The 17197-nt window shown below is 41.1% G+C and overlaps 1 protein-coding gene across 1 annotated transcript in view; it reads right to left on the reverse strand.

Moving 5' to 3' along the window:
* The window catches only part of BRAF (B-Raf proto-oncogene, serine/threonine kinase), a 1627514-nt gene that overhangs the window by 1437881 nt on the left and 172436 nt on the right, over positions 1 to 17197 (reverse strand). Inside the window, exon 2 of the mRNA XM_044088485.1 lies at positions 14598 to 14699. Within this exon, the coding sequence (XP_043944420.1) occupies positions 14598 to 14699 (102 nt within the window). The remainder of the gene's footprint in view (positions 1 to 14597; positions 14700 to 17197) is intronic.

The raw sequence follows: 17197 nt of genomic DNA on the forward strand, positions 1-17197 counted from the left end.
AGATTTGGATAAAAAAATTGGCAGATGAATTGTTTGGTTAAGGGCCACACTGGAAACCACCTTAGGCATAAAAGTAGGATTTGTCCTCAGAGACACCCTGTCTGGGTAAAATATGATAAAAGGCTCTGCAGCCATGAGGGCCTGTAGCTCTGAAAACTCTTCTTGCTGAAGTAATTGCTAGTAGCAGAGCTGTTTTCCATGATAAGAACTTTAAATCAGCAGTAGCAGCTGGTTCAAAAGGAGGCAGGATGAGCTTTTCCAACACATAATTGAGGTCTCATGCAGGTAATGGTGATCTTCTAGGAGGCCTTAAAATTTTGGCTCCTCTAAGATACTGCTTTAGTAAAGGATGAGAAAAGATTGGTGGCTCTGTATTGTAATGAGCCGAAATGGCACAGGCATGGATTTTGATGGATGAGAAAGATAGGCCTTTGTCAAGCATCTCAGTTAAGTATTGGAATATCTGAGGAATATTTGGTTCTGCTGCATCAGTTCCTTGTGCTCGATTCCAAGCACAGAATCTCTTCCATTTGTCAGCATAAGATTTTCTAGTACTAGGCCTTCTGGCTTCCAAAATGACAACCATCACAGCTTTACTGAGAGGTGTTGTTTGTATGACTGCATGATTAGCCATGCTGCCAGTTTCAGAGTCTGTAGTTGATTGTGCAGGATCTGATTGTTTTGCTGGGACAGTAGTTGTGGTCTTTGAGGCAAGGTCCAAGCTGGGTATTGAGCCAAGTTCCTTAGGATTGGGTACCAGTATTGGTGTGGCCAGTCCGGGGCAATTAATGTCATCTTTGGCTTCTCTTGTCTGACTTTTAGGAGGACTTTGGGTAGAAGAGGCAGAGGAGGAAAGGCATAAACGGATAGGTTTTTCCAACTGAAGGATAGGGCGTCCACTTTCCATGCTTGTCTGTGATAAGTCCTTGTGCAGAATCTTTTCAGTTGATCATTTTGAGGAGAGGCAAATAGATCTATGTCTGGGCTCCCCCATTTCTCTGTTATCATGCAGAAGACTTGTGGATTTAGTTTCCACTCGTGAGGATCCATAAGGTTTCTGCTTAAATCGTCTGCCAGTGTGTTTTGTTTTCCTGGCAGGAATTGCGCTTGAAGATGTATTTGGTAAGCCAAAGCTGTGTCCCACAGCGCCATGGCTAATCTGCAAAGGGGGTAAGAGTGTGCGCCCCCTTGCTTGTTTATACACCACATAACTGTGGTGTTGTCCGTCTTTATAAGTAGTTGTCCTGGATGAAGTAAGTCCTTGAAGTCTGTTAGGGCATTTTGAACAGCTAGCATCTCTTTCTGGTTGATATGTAGATGCATTTGTTTTGGTGTCCATAAGCATCTTCCTGCCATGTGGACCCCCCAGGCATAATCTGATGCGTCTGTTATGGTTTGGCTGGCAGGGGGTAGAGTGAAGGGCAGTCCCATGTTTTGGTGACATGCCTTTGCCCACCATAGAAACTCCTGTTGCAGGCAGGGAATGAGAAGAATCATTGTTTCCAGACTGTGTGAATGTTGACTTCATAAACATTTTGGGTACCATTGAAATTTCCTCGTATGCAGTCTTGCATATGGAATTAGTAGGATGCCATGAAGCCCAGAGCCTGCAGAATTTGCCTTGCAGAAGACTGGGTTTTTGTTGCCATCAATCAGTTGCCTTTGCTTGTCTGGCGTGAGGTAAGCCATCTAGGCAGTTGCAACCAAGCTTGCACCCAGGAATGTTATCTTTTGAGAGGGTACCAGTTGTGATTTATTTTCGTTTACTGTGTACCTTAGGCATGTTAGAAGCCTTTTCACAAATGCCAGGCGTCGAAGAAGAGTGTCCTTGTTCTCTGCTTGAATAAGACAGTCATCCAAGTAAGGATTTATCTGTATACCTCTGTCTGCAAAATGCAATTACTGGTGCCAGGCACTTTGTAAAGACCCTGGGCGCAGTAGATAAGTCAAAGGGCAGTGCAGAGAATTGGTAATGCAGTAAGCCAGCCTTGAATCTGAGGTATCTTCTGCACGACTGTCTTATTGGGACATGCAGGTATGCCTCTTTTAGGTCTAAAGTCACCAGCCAAGCATTCTTGCCCAGCATGGGCAGAAGCTGCTGCAAAGTCAGCATTTTGAACTTTGGAATGTCCAGGTATGTGTTCAAAATCGATAAATCCAATATTGGCCACCAGGCCTTGTCCTTTCTGGGTACCAAGAACAGTCTTGAGTAAAACTCTTGTCCTTTTTCCTGTTCTGGTGCTGTCTGAATGGCCCCCATATCCATGAGGGACGTTCTGTGCCTCTGCCCATTGATTTTTTGGCATCTGGTTAACCATTTGCCATTGGCAGAGTGTGGAAATGGAATCTGTATCCCTGCGAGAGGATGTTTAGTACCCACTTGTCCTGGGTTATTAACTGCCAAATTTGAGCAAAAAGTGCTAATTTTCCCCCTATGGGTGCTGCCAAAAGATAAGTGCTTGGTGTAGGCAGAGGGAAGTCATTGGGATTGCTTTCTGTAGGTTTGCGCTTTATCTCCTCCAGATTTGGAGGTGGAAGCGCCCCATTGCTTTGACCTGTATGAATCTTGGGCCTGGTATCTGGAACCATTAGGGCATCTGGATTTGCCCCTTTGAGCTCTGTCTGACACAGGAAAGGACCATTTTTTTGTAGGCCAGTGTCTACTGAATCTTGGTGGCTGCACTTGTAAGAAGTCTAACAGTTTGCATAGACTTAGCTTTGCCTTCCATTTTCTTTAAAACCTCTTCTGCCTTAATACCAGAGAATAATGCTGTAAAGGTGAATCTAGCAATTTAGCTTTAACATGATCAGGCAAATTTTGTCCTTTAACCATGCATGCCTCCTAATTACAGATCCAGTAACTGCGGCCCTGCAGGAGGCCTCTAAGGAATCAAAACCACACTGCAAAGTATGCTTTCCAACTTCTTCAGCTGCATGCAATAATTCCTGCACTTCTTTATTTTCTGCACATTCTCAAATCAACATAATTTTCTGTTTCAGTAATCCCATAACATGTTGTTGGTACTTAAGCATATGAAATTGACAGTTTATGGCCCTGATTGCCAAGGTTGCAGATGTATAAACCTTTTTTCCCCATCTGTCTAGTGCACTAGAATCTCTGTCAGAGGGGGTAGGATTTTTTGCTGTTGAGACCTTAACTCCCTTTGGACCCTGTGAAATAGTTTCAGGATCAGCAGCAGGGTATCTAAATAAAAATTGATGCGAGTCAGGGACACTGTAATATCTGACAGGCTTATTGGGAGCCAGAGGTAAGGAGTCAGGGGTCAAGCCCAATTCCAAAAACACATCATCCACAATGTCTAAAACAGGGGGAATGGCTAAAGGCTTGTGCTGAGGGAGAAGGAAATCCCTGAGCCTCTTTTTTGATTCTGAGAAGTCTTGACTTTCCCAATGAAAATGCTCCCTCAAAGTATGCAAGGTTTCTCCAAATGAATAATCCTCAGTAGAAGATGCAGATGGAATAGACTCCTCAGCATCAGAATCTTCATAAGGAAGTATAGATAATTCCTGATCAGAAGAAATAGAAACTTGATCTGAAGATTCATAATCAGTGTCTTGTCTAGGACTCTTATCTGGAGGGGGATGGGTACCCCTGATCAAGGTAATAAGGTCTTCAGCCATTTTGATCATCTATTTTTTAGGCATAGAGGCCTGTGCATGTGGCTCATGCGTCATTTTTTTAGTTTTAGAAGTTGCTTTTGTCTGGTTTTGCAGCTGTCGTCGGTTTGATATACAAATGTTGAGGTCTGAATACACCCTCAGAAGCCGGTGCCTGCTCATCGGCTCCGGACCCGTCCGAGGGAGTTACATAAGGCAGTCCAATACCTTGAGTATCTTGCGGCATGCCAGACTTCACATGGGTGTTGGTAGAGGCCTGTGACTCGAAGGTAGTGGGTATCAGGGGCTGTGAAAGCGCCTCACTGAGTACCGGCGAACCGGTTACTGGCTTAGGAGGAGCTTCGTCGGTTTTGGATCTCAACTGCCTTTCTCTGTCCTTTTCTTTGCGTTTATGTACTCCGGTAGTCGGATTGCTATCAGATGACATTTCTGGGTAGTTGAATCCGTTTCCAAAATACTTTGATGCAAAAATATACCGACGCTTAACACTGCATTGGTTAAATCTAGCACAAAACCAACAGCCAGGCATGTTGTGATCAGGGCCTAGGCAAGGAATACAGTATAAATGGAAATCCTTATGAGGTATTTGCTTCCCACAAGTAATAAAATTATTAACTTTTTTTGACATCGGTAAAAAGCAAGAAAAAAGTTCCCCCAATGGGGTACTTATCTTTAGTGAAGACTTCGGTTCTGAAACTCAAACTTGAATATTTCAGTAGTCGGCCGACTGGCACTTGCGAAATGCTTGTGCTTCGGGCACCGCGCGGCAAGAAAGACTAAAGAAAATGGTTCGGCTACATGTTTTATACCCCTGACAACCTGACGTCATGGAAGAGAAGACAGCAACCAACGCAGGACCCAAGACTTTGGAATTCAGGCCGAATGAGGGCAACCTGCCAGCAGATTACCTAAATGTAATGACTGCAACAGTGAAACACGAAGAACATCCTTCCAAGCAGTCAAGGACCCACTCTCCCGTATCAAAAATATACCATGGTGCCTAGCCTCTCCAGATATGAGAAATCATGAAAAGCATTAGCCAAAATAAAACCAAGGCTTGAGACCAACTTTGTTAGAGGCAGGCAAGTTGGTTGGGTATGTAACCGCTCTTCAAAATCTATAATTTATGGTACTTGCATAACGTCTGTACCTGGTAGGAGGTCCATCCTCTGTAGCACAGCAGTAGGACAGAGTCCCAAACTAAGCCTCCAAGAGGTCACCTTATAGGAACACACACCTTATAGCAGTAGCTCCAAAGGAAGACTATGTCTTGAATATCACATCTGCCTTGTACTGCCTTATGAAAACGTTGACAGAAGACAGTCCAGTTGTTTAAGATCATACCATAACAATAGATTGCTACACTTCAATGTTACAATATTCCTCATTCTTGGGATATCCTAATGAAGATATCCAAATGTCCAGCCAGCATACCAAAATCTTTATACCTTGCGGACATCAAACAGATGCATGTACTATATGCAAGACAAAGTACATGTGTGACATATGATCACCTAATATATTAAGAACTAACGTGCTCCCAAAGAGTCAGAGCAACCCCCAGAGAGGAGCATTAACATGTACATTCAGGAAGGGAAGGAGGAGAAAAGGATGCAAGAACCCCCCCAAACCAGTAGGAAAGCAACAAAAAGCAATAGGGAGGTACAGAATACTGCAACAGTAAGAGGCAGGACATCTACTGTTATGGTAGGACCTTGCACAACTACACTATGTCCTTCCCTATCATTGTTGAAGTATTCCTCACTCTTAGGAGAATACAGCCGCTACTGGAAAGTATGGGTCAAGGAAGCCACAGAACTGCCCTTCAAAAACCCACGAAGGATGGCCTGGCAAAACCTACCCTGGCCCTAGAAAAGACGTCCAACTTGTAATGTTTGGTGAAAATGTGAACAGAAGACCAAGTAGCAGCTTCCAATAAGGATCAAGTATCCAAACCCTTGTAAAAACAACAGAAGAAGCCACTGCCCTGGTAGAATGAGCATGAACAGAGAAAACAAGCTGCCTGTCATGAAAAGAATAGAAAAAAGAAATTGTCTTAGAAACACAGGAGGGAATGGTTTACTTTGATACCACCAAACCCAATCTCCTGGCATGAATGGAAACAAAAAGCTGCTCAGATTTCCTGAAATGTTTTGTCCAAGTAATATCTGAATTGTCTATGTAAATCCAAGGTGTAAAGAACCCTCTCACTAGGATTATGTGGAGAGGATAAAAAAGAAGGAAGACTGACTGATTTAAGAACAAATCATTAACCACCTTGGGTATAAAAGGAGTGGTACGAAGAGACACTATGTCTTTGGGGAAAAAAAAAAAGGTGGAACTGCCATGAGGGCTTGAAGTTCAGAACCCACTTGGCAGAAGTAAAGAGCCAACAACAACATAGTCTTCTGAGAACAATGCTGTAGGGAAAAGGAAACTGCAAGTTCAAAAGGGGACTAAGTCAATTTCTCAAGAACAAAATTAAGGTCAAGAGGAGGAGGAATGGGCTTTTGTAGAGGTTGACTATGAAGGATGGTTTTCAGAAATTGTTTTGACTTCAAAACTACAAGCCAGAAGTAGATTCAAAGGCAGACAAGCAGAAATGGCTGACTAACAGATGAATATGCCAAGCCAGAATTGAGCAACACACAAATAAGAAAGGACTGTAGGAATACCTATATAAAAAGGATCCAGGCCATGCCTGAGACACCAGACAAACAATGTCTTCCATTTAGTTACACAAGATTTTGTAGTACTGGGTTTTATTGCCTCCTGAAAAACATACTCAGAAAATTGGTGTCTAAAAGCAGTCAAAACCCCATCAGCCAAAGTGTCAAGTGAAGGGTGGGCAAAGGAAGTCAAATAAGAGATATTTTATCTTGTGAGATGTTAACTTGTGATGACTGCCCCAGGCCAGATGAAACGGAAGGGGGAACCAGTGCTGTCTGAGCCAAAAGGGAGTCACCACCAAGATTTTAGGCCTGTCCCACATGATCTTGTGCAGGACCTTGGGTAGTAGAGGAAGATGATAGGCATACAGAAACATCCCGTTCCAAGCCAAAGGATTTGGCACTCTGGAACAGAACTGGGGAAAATATCTGTTCAGAGGGGAGGTAAGATCTACTTGAGGAGTACTCCTCCAATTTACAATGTCCAGAAACACCTCCCTCTGAACCATCCATTCATGAAGATTTTCCCTGGACCTGCTCCAAGCCTGCCACAAGACTGTGCTCTGAAGAAAGGCAAACCACCTGAAGAACAAAGTAATGGTGGACTACAAAATCCCAAGCCTGAAGCATCAGCCTTACAAAGAAGGAATGATTTTGTGCCCCCTTGTTTGCTGATATACCACATGACTGTGGTATTGTCTGTTAAAGAAAAAAAAAAAAAAAAAAAGAAAAAACCTTTAGAAGACTCTGAACTTAAAGGGAGTGAAAAGCCTGGAGAGCTAGAAGTAGAGTCCTCATCTCCTTGATGTTGACATGGTTTGCCAGTTGTTGATGGGACCAAAGACACTGGCCTTTGAGGTTGTTGGAGGAAGCTCCCCAACCTTGATCAGAAGCATCTGCATACAGCTCCTGAATAGGAAGAGGAACCTGAAAAGGCCGATGTGGATGTAGGGAAATCTGGTGAATCTGCCACAGAGCCTGAGCTTCAGACAAGGCAAGAAAGGAACCAGATACTGGACAGGATAGCAGTGCTGGAGCCATACAACCTTGAAATACTACTGAAATGTTCTCATGTGGAGTCTGACAAATGAAACAATGAGAATGGAGGATGCCATGTACCCCAAAGATCAGAGAGATTCCCTTGCAGAAAAGACTGGAAATACGTAATCCAAGAGAGAACTTTAGGAGGTGGAAGGCAAGCCAGCATTGGAGTAGTCTGAATCCTGCAACCCAGGAATACTTGGTCCTGAGAGGGGATCAACACAGATATTTTAAGATCGAGGGTGAACTCTACACTGCATAGAAACAGCACAGTAAATTGCAGATCCTTAAAACAGGAACTGCTAAGAGGCGGCTTGAATCAAAAGTTCATATAAGTAAGGGACTATCTGAATTCCCTGAAGTCTGCAGAAGGTTACCATAGGGGCCAGACATTTGGTAAAGATCCTTGGAGCTGTAGAAAGACCAAAAGGCAAAGCAGATAACTGATAAAGAGAGGAAGAAACAGACAACTATAACGATTTCCTGAAGAGAGGGTGAATAGGAATGTGGAGGTAAATGTTCAAATCCAAGGATACCAAAAAACCTTGAGGAAGCAAGAGGGAAATGTGTCTGAAGATGCAACATCCTGAAAAAGGGAACCGTCACTAAGGACAGGTCTAGAATGCGCCTCCATGACCCCTCCCTTCCTGGGAACCAGAAACATCCTGGAATAAAAAAAAATGCTCCCTGCTGAGATGGGAAGGTGGCCTTGAGGATGCCCTCCACCACCAGATCCTAAAATGTATGAGCTGACAAGGAAGGCACTGAGGAATGCATGAGAATGGAGGAAGACACTTTGTGAACAAAAAATAACCATTTTGGATAATGGAAAGCACCCAACAGTCCATGGTTATCTGTTGTCAAACTGGAAAAGAGATTCTGTCTGTGAAACAGGAATCTGGCTGAGGGGTAGGAGTGACAATGTCAAATAGAAGCAAATTTGTCAGGGAAAGAAGGCTTTTGACCCTTGAGAAGGCTTGTCCAAAACACTCTTCTAAAAAAGTCTTGCCCTAGAAAGCTGTTTAGGCTACCTATGAACAAAGGAAGGCTTAAGACAGATAACTTCTCTAAAACTTAGGAAGAGAGACAAAGATTTGTTTCAAAACCTGCACAACTTTACCTTTATCCTAAAGGGTCTTAAACAATTCAGCAACAGTAGTACAAAAAAGATTCTGGTTGTCTAAGGGCGAGTTCAATAATGTGGCCTTGACGTCTTCAGGAAAAGCCTAGAGGCATAATTGAGAGTACTTCCTCATTACAGATTCAGGTGCAGCTATCCTAGAAGAAGAATCAGTAAACTGCATTTAATAGAATGATGAGCCACCTGAGGAGCAGACAGCAAAAGGGAAATGGGAATGGCAAACGTCTTACTGTCTTAATCTCTTAATCAGACATCAGCTAGAATCTCCCAAGCTGGACAGAACAGCCAGGATACACCTAGTTATAGGAGTCTGACAATTTATAACCTTGAAAACTAGACAGTAGAAGTATATACTTTTTTTTTTTTTTAACCATACCTGTTCTTTTGGCACAGCTGCCCTTATCAGAAGGAAAAGCTTAGAAAAGGACAGCAACTTGGATGGGTTATCAGTAGCTACAGAAATAACAGCAGGATCAGAGAAAGGACTTCTACACAAAAACATCTGAGCCTCAAAACTTTATAGAACTGGTCTGGTTTCTTAGGGACTACAGGTTGAGAATTATTGAACTAGAAGCTGCAGTAAAAATATCCAAAAGGGCATCCTGCACTGGAGTGACTACAAAAGGCTGAGCAGAATCTACTTGTAGGCGTTCACAGTACCTTTTTTGAACATCGGAAACCTGGGAACAGTCCCACTTAAAAGTGTTCTATTATATGAATCTTCATACCCACAAAAGACAATTCTTCCAATGAGGGGTCAAGAGAAAGTGAGTCCTCTCCTTCAGACCCAAGGGCAAGAGGAGAGGGACTCTAAGAAGAATAAGCTAATGACTCCTCAACAGAGTCCAACTCTTCAGAGGAATCACAGTCCCTAGTATGTTTGAAAGGACTGGAAAACCAGGAAACAGACACAGAAGCAGGAACAAATAATCCTTTAGGCAGCTTAAGAACCATAAGAACATTGAAAAACCCAAGAGTAAAATCCTGAAATTCTTTGTTGGTATCCTTGGCCACAGGAAACACGCTTAGTCTTCTGCTTCTTTTCAAAGGAACATCAGCTTTAAGAAATCTAGGAGGTTCATACCCCTGCTTGGACTCAATCAGGGTACCAAGCACATCTTCCCTAACAAGTATTTGGGTAATCTCCCTAGGCCCCTCTGAAATAATCAGCCATGGTTCTCCCTCCATATCTGTACTAGACGTATGCACAGCTTCAGCAGACGTGCAAGTAGACACTCCTGTGATGGCCTCTAGTTCAGTCACGTCAGAAGGAACTGACAGTGGCACCGGACAGTCAGCAGGTTCTTCATCTAACCCAATGGAGAAGTGGAGGATGGACAGCAGCAGGGTCAGTACGCCCTTTTTTTGGCTTCCTTCTTAACTGGTGACTGAAAATCAGGGCAGGTGGATTTGGCCATGGTACCTTGGCCCAAAAGCTTTAACCTCTGGCTCTCCTGATAAGTTAAAACAAACAGATGACTGCAAAAGGTCTTAGGGTGAAACGCATGCCAAGTCCCACACTGTAAATGGTCGCGTGTTGCACTTGAACAGAAAAAAAAGGCTTATTGTCTTTACTATAATAAAGTCTGAAGCAATCAGAAAGGCATCTGGCAAAACTGACCTTGCACAGCTTTTTTGTGCTATTTGTAATAGGAGATAGTGGAGATACACACACACAACAGAGAAAATACACACACAACAGAGAAAATACTATGACTGGAGCAGTGCAGGAAAATCACAGGAAGATGATGATGATGATGATTAAGGCTGGATTCAGTCATTATTTATGGCTTGTTTCAGGGATTAGTGCAGAGTGCAACCCTGTCTTTGTGAAACATCAAATAGGGAGTTATTTACTGTAAAGACCTGTAGCTCAGAAATTCTCCTGGCAGAAGTCACAGCTACCAGAAAGAGGTATTCAAAGGAATTTTAAATCTGCAAGAACTGCGCCCTCATATGAAGACAAGGTCAGTTTCTATAATGTAATATAAATCCCAGTGTAGTACCAGGTCTCAGATGTCACCAAGCATACGCCTTTGAGAAGACTATACAAACCTTCAATAATGCAAACAAAGAATTAAGGCTTCTATGAAAATATTATTTTGCAGCAAAGTGCCTTAAGGAATAACAGAGTCTGCAACCAAAGACCAGTGCAAGACAATTTCAGAAGGACTGGGGCAGAGAAAGTATCTGAAACTATTGGCTGTGCCTCTGTTGGGAAAATTGGTCCACTTGTAAGTTTTATCAATATCTGTTTTTGTGGTAATTCATACTACTGCAGCTGTTCACTACTACTGGAACTGCAGGGACTGCATGTATAGGCAAGACTTGACCAGTGGGCGTGTCTGGAGAACCCTTGATGGGTGAAATGGAACAGGCTTCCTCTACAAGGTAAGGTAAGGTAAAAGAAAGGGGGAACAAAATATGTGAAGGCCAATACAAAGCTATGAGAATAACTTTGGACTTGTGTTGTATGGCTTTCTGGATGAACTTCATTATCAAAGAAAATGGTGGAAAAGCACAAAGGAGTCCAGGGAGCTATTTCTGGACCAGAGCTTCCCTGGGGAGAGCTGATGGGGAAACATGAAGAGACTGGCTAAACTGCAAAAAGTAAATTCTGAAGGACGCTGCTTTGATTGAGGAAACAGTTCAATTAAACAGAGATGGGAAATCCCAAAAGTCTGAAGTGAGCAAACAGTGAAGCCATCTGTCTGATAGGCACACAGTAAAAGTCAAATGGACTAAAGGGAAAATGGTAATGATAGCACGTTCCCACCACACAAGCCGAAGAATATGCCTAGGAATATACTTCATGGCTACCATGGAGATATCCTGCATCAACAAAAGAAACTGTGTTAGCGTTTGTAGTATCAACAAAATTAATACTTTTGCTCCGGTGACCTGGTTTAGATTCATAAACTTTATGACGAATCTCTAATGTCCATCCTTTCTTGGCACTAAAAATATGCCTGCCTAACAACTTTTCTTGTTCTGACAAATGTAGTCACTGCACTGTACGACCACCCCCACAGATGCTGGATTAAAGGTAGAGATAGCTGAAAGCAATTTCTCGGAATGCTGCAGAGAATCCCATAATGTACTCTGTCGTGATAATACTGGCCCATCTAATGTAATCTGAAACCAGTTAGTTGTAAAACTGGTATAAACCGACTTATGGCAGGGGGATGGGGTTCACAAACAGGATGGAGCAGGTGGGAAGAAGCATCACTGTTCAGTGTCAAAGTACCTGGTTTGTTGAGTAGGTTCCTGCTGCTTCTACTGCTGTGGTATGCAAGTTTCTCATGGTTATTGTTTCTTTTTCTGACACTCTTCTTGTATCTTTCGCCTGTATTACTGTAGCCCTTTCAGCTTGTTGCAAAAGGATCAAGATTTCTTTAAAACCTGAATGAGGAACTAGAAAGCTAGAGAAGTCTGTTGTGACATATCAACCAATAATAACCCATACAAAAATTAATTGCTAATAGCATTTAAAAAGCACTTGTAGATTCACTCAATGTAAGTAGATGTACACATCTGTAGCCTTTTTCTTTCTTGGTTCGAGTCTCTTCTTTGGATGAAAACTTAACACTAAAAAGAGGATAAAAGTTTACCTTTCTTCACTAACTTGCTGTCACTTTTTAATCTGTAGTACCGTTGGCTTTATATTTTTTACTAAAAGGTTTAATATTTATATAGAACATTTTCAAGAGAATTAGGGGAGGGGGATAAAACAAGCTGTTTTACATTCTTATTTCCCTTACAGCAAAGTATCCTTTTTGAGGGGAAAAAAAAACAATTTACTCTAAAGTGACATCAATGACCTATCCTGATACCCCCTAAGGAAGGGTTATTTCTTGAGCTGTGCACTACACCTTAACACACCACTAGAAGAGGCAGCCTTCAAGGTAAAGTCAATGGTGTCATACACACGTTTAAACTGAATACATGGGCCAGCCTTAAAAGCCTTCTCCTAATTTTAAAATGTGCTATTTAAAAAAAGGCATCAGCAAAGTCTCAAAGGAGGTCATCAATTTGCTTCAAAAATTTCTCCGGGGTAGTGCAGCACAGAGGTAGCCTAAACATCCAGTGCCACAGATCTGTACATACCCATTAACAAAACCTATATTCTCTCTGTTATAGCCGGATCAGCTGTAGTAGAGTAAGTCAATAGATTTTTTTTTTTTGTTTTTTAACAAATACTTTATACTATTCCTGATCCTGATAAAACCTGCCCAGTTATGTGAATCAGCCTCCTGGATAAAACAGCATGCAAATTCTCAAAAGAAGGAATAATGGAAAGAACTGACAAATGCTCAGATGTCTCAAGTTAAAGTAGACCAGCATGGCTGTTACAAAAAGGAAGATCATTTCCTGCAACCCCCATTTCCATGAGTTTTTCCTTAAATTTAAGGTCTTTCCAAAGGAGGAATCCTGTAGTGGGGTAAACCTGAAAAGAAGGCTTCCTCATGCCAAAAGTACAGTGATGAGAGTAAATCAGAAAACTCTTCTTCATCTAAACTAAACGAGTCTCAAAGTGGGGATTTTTTTCACTTTTTTTTTGGTAACAGCTGTCACAGACATGGAAAGATTTGAAGGAGTTGCTGAAACCTAGGTCACCTTCTGCATTAAATAAAAACTTTCAAGAGGTAAAATAGAAACAATAAAAGCGAAAACAGTAACAATCATTATGACCTGGTGGGGACGGGGGGTAGCTGATATCTGACCAAAGAATACCCAACTACGAGGCATCTGCTTTATTTGTAGAACTGCCAGTAAAATAGGGGATTCTCCCTCCAACATGCCTATTACCCAGATGTCCTCAAAACTGTGAAGTCTTCCACTGAAATGTCCTAGTGAAGCACATGGAGAAACTAAATAATTATCCAAAGACAAAGATGGAACAACACAAAATTTAGATGCCACAACAGACACCAAGGTACCAGATTTTCTCAATACAGAATGTTCTAGACTCAAGATCCATGTTGAATATAATTTCAGCTGGCTGTACTGGTGGCAAAGATAAAACCATAACTGACCTAGGTGAGTTGGCTGGCAGGAGGAATAGAATGAAGAGGCTTAGCCTGCTCAACTCAGTTCAAAGACAGGGGAGAGGTGTGTGCGCGACAGCACACTTTCCACTGCAGACCAGGGATCACACAGAGGTGCAGCTTTCAAGGAGGGGAGCAATAACAAATCATGCCACATGGAGGCATGACAAAGCATCTGAAAAGGTTCACTGCATACTAAACCTTTGGACATAAATAAACCTACACAGTGGTGTTGAGGCTTAAAGGTAAAAAAAACTCTACTCATCACCACAAATGACAGCAATGCTCCTTGTATATACTGCATTCATCCCAGAGAAACAAATAAGCTATAAAATCCTTGCCAGTGGGACGTGAACAGGTTAACAGAGCAGCTCAGAGGATAAGCTTTTTAAGTAAGAAAAGGTTCAGAGCAATAAAACAAATACATTACCTGCGGAACTGAGGCAGGTAAAAAAAGATGCATCCATGAGCTGACATCTGCCTGCAGCTAATACCATAAATCAGTGCAATTTTGCAGCAAAAATATAAATAAACATCAATAAAGTATTCTTTAATGGAAAATGCCTTAGGCAACTAAAGCTTTCCAGATGGTACGAAAGACCTACTGGAAAGTAGGAAAGAAGGGGTGAAAAAGTTGCACTGCTTTTATATGGAGCACATGCTAAATTGTGTAGCAGTATTACATCACAGTTACTACAGTACATGGGGAGCAAGATGGCTCTCTGACTGTTGGGACATGCAGACCACATCAAAACTGCCATGCAGACCACATAAGAACTGACAACGGAGTATAAGCTTAGTTACTATACTGTTATAGTATTCGTCAAAGTGGAGAAATCAATTTCCTGTTAAACTTCTCACCTGCAGTCGAAGCTACACAAATTGAACTGAAAACTGCTATTTATCATGACAACTCAAATAAAAACTAGACAGTTACAGTAAGACCTTTAAATAGTACATGCTTTTTTTTAAGTATACTTCCAGAATAGCACTGCTACAAGCCAGAGGTCAGGTTCATCAAAATTTGGAAATCATCTTGATTATCAATATTAGACTCACCTCCAAGTATATTGAAGGAGGGTTATGTTCTCCGCCAAACTTTTCTAGTAGTGCTTCTAGATGCTCCTGTGTCAACTTGATCATCTGCTTGATGTTCCACACCTGTGAAAAAAATAAAGAGATGGCAATTACTGACCCTGAAGTAGATCTTAAGAGACAAGCAACAAACACTAAATGATTGAAAAACACAATGACATAGCCTTCATTTATTTTAGTTTTAAAGTCAACACAGAAACTGAAGAGAATGGGAATAGGGTGAAGTAATGTGGGATGAGACATGGCTGAAATCAGAAAAGGATTCCACAAATGGCAGTAGCTCCAAATGAAGATCGAGACTTCAGTATCGCATAAAAGTTGTAGTGTCTGCAAAAGTAAGCAGAGAAGCCAATGTTTCAACAACACATATCTCAGCCAAGATACCACTCTAAAAGGCCAAAGAATAAGCCACCACCAGAGTTTACTGTGAAGTTAAGCTACCACCCTAGTTGAGTGAGTAGTAGACTTGAGTAGTGAAAAAGGCTATATTTTTTCATAACAAAAAACTTTAAACATTCTAACAACAACTGATACAAAGTTATTTAAATACCTGCGATCTCAAATGGCTTGAAGAATAAATAACTGGGAGTTTTTTTTCTGATCAATTCTGTCACAGCAAATTAAAATACAATGGTCTATCAATGTCCAAAGAGTGTAAAATATATGCTCCAATATTCAAGTACTCTGGAAAAAAATGGTAAATTAAAATTAAAACAAAAGACGAAAAAATGCACAAACCACCAAGAAAATCGTTGCACAAGCAGTATGCAGACAATGAGAGCCAGTGAGCCCTGAAATAATCCAATGTGTGCTTTAAATAAAGCCAACACATCCAGTTCAGTACAATTCAGTATAAGGATGCTTTCTTTATTCAGACAAACAAAAAGGTATAAGCAATACTTCATCAGATATAAGGAAATTAAGGATGTAAACGGTTTTAAATAGGAAATTTTTATATGCAGTTTTTATATGCATTTATTTATATATATATATATATATATATATATATATATATATATATATATATATATATATATATATTTTATTTTTATATTTATACTGTTTTGTGCTGAAACATTTGTGTAGTGTTTCAGAACCTCTGTTCCAGAAGGCTTTCAGACTTGGGAGTGGTTTTCACTAATCCAGGAAGTGATGTCAAGTAAGAGTTACTATTTAAAACAGTTTACTTCCTTAATTTCCTTGTATCTGATGAAGTTCCTGCTTCTATTTTTGGAACGAAAATGCTTATACCTTCTTGTCCGTCTGAATAAAGAAAGAATCCTTATACTGAATTGTACTGAACTGGACGTGTTTGCTTTATTTAAAGCACACATTGGATTATTTCAGGGCTCACTGGCTCTCATTGTCTGCATACTGCTTGTGCGGCGATTAAGAAGATTGTTTGCATAAGACCTGACCCTCAGAGATCATTCTGGTTAAAGTTACTGCAATTAAAAAGATGTGCTACACACACTCAAAAACTGCTTTGTGTGTTGGTTCTAAAGAGGCTTGAGATAAGTTTTCCAGTACAAAAAATTAGACCTTAAAGTGGTGCAGGGGAGAGGCGGGATCTGCCCTGAAAAGTTCTCTTAAGAGAAGTCCAACCTTAAGCAAAGGTAATGTGGTTTCCTGCATCATCCTGTGATGGAAGGTGAATATAGCAAATAAAAAAATCTTAAGCACTACAATTTAACCCTAAATGATAAGACAAATACTATAGGACAGCTGAAGTAAAATTACAGAGTGATATGATCCTTTCGTAGAGGGTCACACTACAAAAGCTCAATTATCCTTATACAGTACAGAATCGATTATCCAAACTAATTGGGACCTAGGGCAGTTCAGATAATCAAACATACATTGAACTGGATAAAAACCTTCTAAAATCTTGTGCTTTTCTGTATACACTTTTCAACCACTGAGCGATTCCAGTGCACAATATAGAATATCGCACACAAGCAGGCTACAAGCTCAAAAAACAAGCACAAGTGAATACATATAACGTTTACATATACAGACTATGATTTTTCCTACCCAAAAATTTTGGAAGGCTCCATTTGGATAACTGACTCGCTACTGTACATCTTCTTACTGATCCATCTCTGGGCAGAAGCAAATGATTTGGATGCCTCTAGGTGAATAAAAAACATCCATAACCACTTATATAAGTACAGAAACCAAGAAGTCAAGTGATGGAAAAATATCTGAGCAGTCAGGCGGGTGAGGGGAAAACTCTGGACACCTTAAGGCGAACAGGTTTCTCCAAAAGAAAAGGCAACATAACGGGAGGAAAAAGTACAGTTTTGTACCTACCATAAATGTAGATGTTCGAGGATCCACATTGCTGCAGTCCTAACCATTGGGTCCCTCCTTGTACTAGGTCTTCTGGCTTCCATAATCACATTTAAAACTTGTTGAGGAAGTTGAGACCCTGCTGTGTTTCAAAACAGAATATGCCAGCTGTTAGAGAAGAGAGCAGACTCCTTAGTAGTGGGTACCAGTGTTGCCGAGGCAATAATCTGGAGCTATTAAAATCATCCTTTGTGTTGTGTCTGGACCTTTAG

The sequence above is a fragment of the Protopterus annectens genome, chromosome 11.part0 (assembly GCF_019279795.1).
Source record: "Protopterus annectens isolate FY-2018-M chromosome 11.part0, PAN1.0, whole genome shotgun sequence".
NCBI classification, from domain to species: domain Eukaryota; kingdom Metazoa; phylum Chordata; order Ceratodontiformes; family Protopteridae; genus Protopterus; species Protopterus annectens.